This window comes from Papio anubis, chromosome 1 (assembly GCF_008728515.1).
Source record: "Papio anubis isolate 15944 chromosome 1, Panubis1.0, whole genome shotgun sequence".
Lineage (NCBI taxonomy): Eukaryota > Metazoa > Chordata > Mammalia > Primates > Cercopithecidae > Papio > Papio anubis.
This window is the reverse complement of record NC_044976.1, coordinates 84,474,336-84,482,418: the sequence shown is the minus strand read 5'-3', so window position 1 is coordinate 84,482,418 and position 8,083 is coordinate 84,474,336. Positions and strand designations below refer to the sequence as shown.

General features: G+C 44.1%; 1 protein-coding gene across 7 annotated transcripts in view; it reads left to right on the top strand.

The window, feature by feature from the left end:
* Positions 1-6,052: 6,052 nt before the first annotated feature.
* COL24A1 (collagen type XXIV alpha 1 chain) overlaps positions 6,053-8,083 on the top strand; it is a 386,758-nt gene continuing 384,727 nt past the window's right edge. For 3 of the 7 annotated variants that reach the window (XM_031650448.1, XM_031650446.1, XM_021943525.2), the window contains exons 1-2: positions 6,055-6,138; positions 6,563-6,693. In XM_031650448.1, coding sequence (XP_031506308.1) covers positions 6,638-6,693 — 56 coding nt within the window. In that variant the 5' untranslated portion in view covers positions 6,055-6,138; positions 6,563-6,637. Of the gene's footprint in view, positions 6,139-6,240; positions 6,694-8,083 lie in introns of those variants that run through there. The other 4 variants (XM_031650451.1, XM_021943538.2, XM_031650449.1 and 1 more) reach the window with 3 other exon arrangements.

The following is an 8,083-nucleotide window of genomic DNA, read 5'->3' as shown; positions in this document are numbered from 1 at the left end:
AGATGCATTTCTAGATTTAAAAAATATGACATTTTTAAGGCTCTTACTGAGTACTGTCAACTTTCCCTCTAGTTGTATCTAAGAGTACCTGCTTTACACTGCCGTCACCAACATGGGATGTTATAGTTTTAAACAATCTTTGTCATTTGCTCTGGGAGCTTATTGTATTAACTTGCATTTTTTGAACTGAATTAGTTAAATATTTTTATATGTTTTGGGCCAATTTGATTTCTTCCTATGTAAATTGCATTTTCTATACTTCTATCTATATTCATCACTTTTCTTACTGACATAAGAAATCTATGACCGGGCATGGTGGCTCATGCCTGTAATCCCAGCACTTTGAGAGGCCAAGACAGGTGGATCACAAGGTCAGGAGTTTGAGACCAGCCTGGTCAATATGGTGAAACCCTGTCTCTACTAAAAATACAAAAATTAGCTCGGCATGGTGGCAGGCGCCTGTAGTCTCAGCAATCTACTCAGGAGGCTGAGGCAGGAGAATCACTTGAACCCGGGAGGCACAGTTTGCAGTGAGGTGAGAGCACACCATTGCACTTTAGCCTGGGTGACAGAACAAGACTCCGTCAAAAAAAAAAAAAAAAAAGAGAGAGAGAGAAAGAAAGAAAGAAAGAAAGAGAAAGAAAGAAAGAAAGAAAGAAAGAAAGAAAGAAAGAAAGAAAGAAATCTTCACATATTAACGATCTTGACATTCTACAAAAATAATTAATAAAATCTGAACTGTTTAAAAATGGTCAAGGTCATGAAATAACCGACCATTCAAGTTTGCCTGGGGCTGAGTGGGGAACTTTCAGTGCCAAAAGCAGGAAAGTTGGACAAACAGTGATGGGTTGGTCACTCCACCTCGGAAACTTTTCCAGATTGAAGGAGACTAAATGCACCTAAATACAAGATGTGATCCTGAAGCAGGAAAAAAAAAAAAGGCGGGGGGGGGGGGAGTTTCCGGTGACAAATAGCAATAATTTATGAAATTTGAACAGCTCCATACATTAAATAATAGTGCTATGTAAATATTAATTTCCTAATTTTCATCATCGAGCTGTGGTTGTGGAAAAGAATATCCTCATTTTTGGGAAATATACACCGATGGTGTATACTGAAGGGGTTAATCAGCATAATGCCTGCAGTTTACTCTCAAACATTTTGGGGAGAAAGAGAAAGAGGGAGAATATAATAACATCAATGTGATAAAATTTTAACATTGCTGAATATAGGGGAAAGGGCATACGGAAATTTTTTTTCACACTGTTTTGCTATAAATTTGAAATTATTTCAAGATAAAAGCTTATTAAAGATGTTAATTATCTGCCATGCACTACAAATAAATTAGGTTCTCTGTTAAAGTTGGTAGCATTTTAATGCTACCTCAGTTTGTCATTTGTCTCTTCATCTGTTTATATTGTGTGAGACTTTTGTTTCTTTATTTTATGACTTGGAAATTTCAAATTGCACTGCATTCAGCTTTGTCTTTCTGAGAGACTGCACATCTTCCAGAGCAGGATGAATCTGCCTGATGATTTTCATCCCCAGTTCATAGCAAAGTGTTTGGAACCTGTTGCTGTCCCATAAATATTTGATAAATTAGTAAATATAAATAATTTTTTTGTTTTGTTTTGTCCTGTGCTTTTATTCTTAAAAGAGACTCACCTCTAAAGAAGAACATTTTTACATATATTTATTTCTAAATCTTTTCAGAATTTAATATTTTTGAACAGCCCATTAATGTATATGGAGTTTCCTTTGGTATACAGCATGAGGTAGTGATAAGTTTTTCCTTCCTCAAGATGAATTGTTTCAGCACTATTTGTAAAGCAGGTCTTCCTTTCTATATAATTGTGAAATGCCACCTTCATTATATACTGAATCTCATATTCTTATAAGGAAAGAGAGACAGAGAGAGACAGAGAGAGAGAAATTATTGAGGGTATGGACTTCATCCAGAGTCAGTCTGAATTGGTTTAAATATTGATGATTAGGCCAGGTATGGTGGCTCACGCTTTGCTTTTAATCCCAGCACTTTGGCAGGCTGAGGCGGGTGGATCACTTGAGGTCAGGAGTTCAAGACTAGCCTGGCCAACACGACAAAACCCCATTTCTACCAAAAACTACAAAAAAAATTAGCCAGGCATGGTGGTGCACGCCTGTAGTCCCAAGCCACTCAGGAAGCTGAGGTGGGAGAATCACTTGAACCCAGGAAGCAGAGGTTGAGGTGAGCCGAGATCCTGTCATTGCTTTCCAGCCTGGGAAACAGAGTAAGACTCCATCTCAAAAAAAAAAAAAAAAAAAAAAAAGATCAGTTTTATAATCTCTTATAATCTCAGGCTATTTAATCCTTTATTTCCTTCTCTTTATAAGGAAGATAAATAATATCTAATTTAATATAATTTTAAGGGATAAAATAAGTTTATAATAAACACTTAGAATAAATCCTGATACATACTAAGCATTATTAAGTATTTGCTATATTGTTTTTTAAGCTCCTATACTATTATTTAAATAATGTTATATGCTTCTTGTTCTATCTCCTTTAATTCTGTACTGTTTCCTTTCACTTTCTGGAGTCTAAGTTTGTATCCTTGGTGCTGTACTCCCTGTTTTGATAGTCTTTTCTTTAAAAATAGACTCTACTGTCAAGGCTTCAAATACCATTTTGTGCAGATGATGAAGAAATCTAACACTCTAGTTCTGGCCTCTCTCCTGAACTCTCTCTCTTCTACTCTATCGAATAGTTCCAAAAGAATGTCTTACCATGGCTTCAAACATAATATAATATGCCTCAATGTGAATTCGTTGTCTGACTCTTTGACATTGGCCAGTATCATAATTTCTTTATCATTCAGGCTTTCAATTTCATCTATGCCTTCTCCCTTCCCAATCTAACCAATTATCAGATATTGATTTATTTTAATAATGATTCTCTTATTTAGCTTTTCTACCATTCTGACTATAGTCGGAACCTATCTCAACATCTACACCTAACTTATCCCCTTTTCAATCCTGGCATCTGATGCTGACTCATCTTAAAATGGGAGTGTGGAGCAAGCGAAATTCTAATAGTTTTCTATTGGCTATAGGCATAAATCTTCAACAGTAGGATTTAAACTCCATAACGGGAAGGATTTCCATGTATTTTGTTCACCGCTGTAACTCAGTGCCCAGAAGAATTCTAGGCACATAGTAGGTAATATGATAAATGAACCCTTATCCTGACATTCAGGGACTTTCACAGTTTGCCTTCAACCTCTCTTCCAATGCAGAAACCTCTAATCCAGACTGACGAATCTGTTCTTTTTCTCTGGATATAATTTAGATATACTCTTCTTGGTTCATGTGCTGTTAGTCATCTAACATCCATTTCTAAACATAATACCTTTCTCTTCTCTATGTTTGTAAATCCTTTTTGCTTTTCATGGACCAGCTAAGTCCCAAGGTATCTGTTTAATCTGTCTCGATCAATTGATCTATGCTAATCTCCATCATCCTATAATGTCTATAGCAGTTAAAACTTACATTGTTTATCTTTTACTGGACAAATGCCTCCTCTCCCCGAATAAATGTACTCTGAGGATATGTGTGCACTTGAGCATCTTCTACATATTAAGTGTTCCACTAACTCTAACTAGCAACTTTCATCTTATGCTCAAATAACCTGAAATACATTTTAATAACTTCATTTCATACAGCATTCTATTCTTCAGACTCAGTATTGTAAACAGAAAAAAAGACTTTATTCCAGAAGTGTATCTGATGGAAAAATGGAGATGGAGATTGAGTTACTTAAGCTCTGCTCAAGTTTCATCTATTGTTCTTTCCATCAAGCCAAATTAGCTGTCTTTCTTTAGCTGACTAGTAGGAAAAAGCACAAAAACCAGAAATTAAGGGCATTTAAGAATGACTGCCTTCCCTCAGTCCTGGATTTCTAGGAATATTTCATAAATCTGTGGTTATTTGTTACAAAGGCTGGGAGAAGATTTTACAATGGCAAGTCCTGTGAGGTGAGCACCTTGACTAAGTGATCAAAGTGAACATCACTGGGAGGTGACATATGAACCTCATATACACCTGAGATTGATGCCCCAAGAAGGGCACACCATCACTTTAGTGTTATTTATGACCAAAATACATAACCTGCAACCAATCATGAGACTATGTCACACAAATCCAGATTGAGGAACCCTCCACAAAATGACTGTTCAGTGCATTTCAAAAGTGTTGAGGTCATGAAAGACAAAGGAAGACAGGACTGCCACAGGTGGGAGGAGACTAAGGAGACCTAACAATTCCATGAATCACTGTGTTAGTTTATTAAACACAGTGTAGGATCCTGAGTAAAATCCTGGACCAGATAAAGGACATTAATAGAAAAACTGACGATATTTAATAAGACGTATAGATTGGTTATTAGTATTATATTGGTGTTGAGTATCCAGGGTTTTTATTTTTTATTTTTTTTATTTTTGAGATGGAGTCTTGCTCTGTTACCCAGGCTGGAGTGCAGTGGCACGATCTCAGCTCACTGCAACCTCTGCCTCTCTGGTTCAAGCAATGCTTCTGTCTCAGCCCCCTGAATAGCTGGGATGACAGGTGTGCACCAACAAGCCCAGCTAATTTTTGTATTTTTAGTAGAGACAGGGTTTCACCATGTTGGCCAGGCTGGTCTCTAACTCCTGATCTCAAGTGATCTGCTCGCCTTGGCCTGCTGTGCTGGGATTACCGGCATGAGCCACCACACCCAGCCCAATTGTCCAGTTTTGATAACTGTAATTTGGTTATGTAAGTTGTTAACATCAGGGGAAGCTGAGGGAAGTATATATAGGAACTCTGTACTATTGTGCAACTTTCTATAATCTAAAATTATTTCAAAATAAACAGTTGAAAAATTGAGGTGAGGGGGAACATGATGAATTTCTATATTCTTGCATTTAAAAAATTACCAAACTTGAGAGTCACATCAATTATTGTCATTCACCAAAATGATCACTTTAACCTTTATAATGTATGTGTAATGTGGGATCCCTTTCAGCATGTGGAAGGGTCATTAGCTCTGGGAGGCACACAGGCTAGACAAGAAAAATTTGGAGAAATGATACTCAGTGATATACAGCATTCATTCAACAGATATGCCAGATAGGTGCTAAGAACACAACTATGAACAACATAATAGATTCCTGGCCTCTTGGAGTTTCCAGTCTTATTAATAAGGAAGATAAAATCAGAACGTTTGTTTTCTGTTTTTGTTTTTGTTTTTGCAAACATCAGAAGGTGGATTTCTTAGTATAAGGCCATGGGGGCATAGCAACTTGTGTCAAAAGAAGAAATTTGCTACAAAAATTGGAGAAGGTATTCAAGTTGTTAAGGCGGTGAGGTGTGTGTGTGTGTGTGAGAGAGAGAGAGAGAGAGATTGTGTGAGTGTAGTGTGTGTGATGTGCTCTTGATGTGAACCAGTAAAACACACTTGTAGGCAGGAAAAGGCAGAAAGGTGAATTACAGGAGAAAAGTCAGTAGAAGGTCTTAAGGGGGACAGACTGAAAGGAAAGACTGAAGGGAGGAAAGGTAGAAATGAGAACAGTTAAAGTCATTTAATAATACCACGTAAGCCACTGGCCTAACTGCAAAGAAGGCAAGAAGGTCGCAGGGTAATGAAGGCCTCCTCTAAGTGTCATTTCAGAAGGTGTGGGTGAAGAGGGTAGAGAAAAAGATTGGGGATGGGAGACACGCAAGAGGAAAACATCAAATTGGGGACTGCTGAGATGGGGAATGGAACACGAACATGGTATGGAAGGAAGGATACTAGCCGTCTACAAGTGGGGAAGGAGAGCATCTGGTTGGTACCCAGGCAGCAGCGAGCGTGTCCGGGGTGCGGCTGGCCCAGCCCGACCCCGAAGGGCTGGCGAACGGGGACGCCTGGGATGGGCGCTGGGTCGGGGAAGGTTGTGGGGGCAGAGGGGGAGGTGTGCGCTGTGTTTGGTGATGTCATTGCAAGTCAGTGAGCGGTGAAATTTAACACCGGCCGGATTTGCTTGGCTCCTCTTCTTCCAGGCAAAAGCAGCCGGCAGCAGTCAACGCCGAGCTCCTGCAGTTGCCACCGGCCCCCTCGCACCGACTTGATTTCCGAAGTGGGTGTGTGTGCTTGTTTGACAAATGTTCGGGCGCGGGCTCTTTCCAAGGACTTCCTCCCCCACTTCATCTCCTTCCCTACCCCCACCCCTTTCTCCTCCCAGGCCCAAAGCAGAGGACTCCACTGGAGTCACAGAGTCGCCTTTGAACCGCAAGTGAACTTGAGTGCTGCACTAGCAGCCAGGCTCTCGCTGCCGCCGGCGCCCCGCGGCCTCCCAGTGAGGTTTACCTCCTCGCCCGCCCTCCCCGGGGAGCGCAACCCTGGGCTCGTTCGTTACCGAGCCAGAGAGCTAGGAAGCTTGTCCTCCCCTTCGGGTGCTATTTCCTACCTCCTCCCGACTTCACCGCCCCCCCCCCCACTTTTTTTCTTGTTGCGGGTTTGGAGCATGGTTTTCATGTGATTGTTTTTTCCCTTTTTCATGGACAGTACCTGCACCCTAAGCAATTCAGACTTGGCTTCTGTTTTCCGTTAGCGCTTTGCTGCACGGACAAATGCATACAAATGCATTTAGGAGCCCACAGAACAAGGCGTGGAAAAGTCTCCCCCACGGCAAAAACGTAAGTAGCCCACCCGCCGGGTAGGGTAGGGGTTAGACCAACCCCTCTCTCCACCCCCTGGTTCTGCTGAGCCTGATGGAGACCTGAGGTCCGGCTCCTTGGCACTTTTTGGCGTTGGGAGCGGGCGAGTACCCGCGGTATATTCCCCTTGTCTTCTCAGCTTGTAAAATACCATGTTTGAAAGGATGCCTCGTGCCAGCAGATCTCAGAAGTTTATGCTAAAGCGATCTTTTGGCTCGAGAGGAAAAGTTCGCTGGAGCGAGTCCCGAGGTCCAGGGCAGCGGCTCCCGAAGCTCCAGAGCTCGGCTCCGACGATCTCTCTGGCTTCAGCTCCCGCCGCCCTCGCGCCCTCCTCCCCTTCTCCTCCCGCAGGGCCCTGTCGAGGTCCTGCTTCCCCGAGGTGCTTCTCAGGGCGTCCAGCCTGGCGATTGCTGTGACACTAGAGATCCCCCAGGGTCGGTGTGCGCAGCCTGGACCACTGGACACAGGCGTGAGGAAGGGTCGCCAGTTGGGGGAAGGGGGTAGCTGCAGAACCTCGGGCGTCGAGGGGTTGCTTTACCCACGGGCTCAGAGGCAATCCCCTCTTGTTAAAAGGCCAAGAAACGTTGCCCATCAGAGCCGAGGCTGCGCCCTGATCACTGCCCTGTCACTGGGGAAGTGGCACTCGCGGCAGGAACTGGGGAGGGGAACAGGACACGGGGGCGGGCCTGCCCCTCCTGGGGAGGTTTTGGGCGGGTCCTGACGGGCACCCCACCTCCCTTTTGGGCGCTGTACCTGCTCCCACGCCTTCACTGGGAAAAGGGCGTGGACCAGGGGTTGCGCGGCTTTGGCTGGATGCCCTGGTCCCCCTGGAAGAGGTCAGTGGGTTACACAAGTTTGCTTCTGGCCCCTGGGTGAGAAGGGTGAAGCGGCTGTGGAAGTCTTCTGCAGAGAGGCTGCCCCTCAGGAGGGAAGGTGGGAGGAGTGCAGGGAACAGAATTGACTGTGTCAGCTGAGGGCAGGCGGAGGCGGGGTGCGGAGAAAGAGCGCCTTGTGGTAGTGTTTGTATGAACATGTGCTTCCCAGCCGCATGCTGCCCAGCCTGGCTGGGGCTCGCTCGCGCGCTCTCCTCCGACCCCTGGAAGCCTCGCTGCTGGGCTTCCCAGCTGACCAGATGCACCTCCCCGCACACCCCCATCCCCATTCAACAGTGAAGAGGAAACCTCCCAACCTCCTCAACCCCGTGCGGGCAGCGCGGTGCTGGAGGCTGGGGAGTCCCGGGAGCGAGTAGAGGTCAAGCTCTGAGGGTTGCCTTCTCAAAGCGGCTCACGCAGGTCGCATGGGGTTCCCAGGCAGAAGATTTCCCGCCGCTGTTCTTGATAAACATCCCTCTGTGTGGACCAGCTTGGAG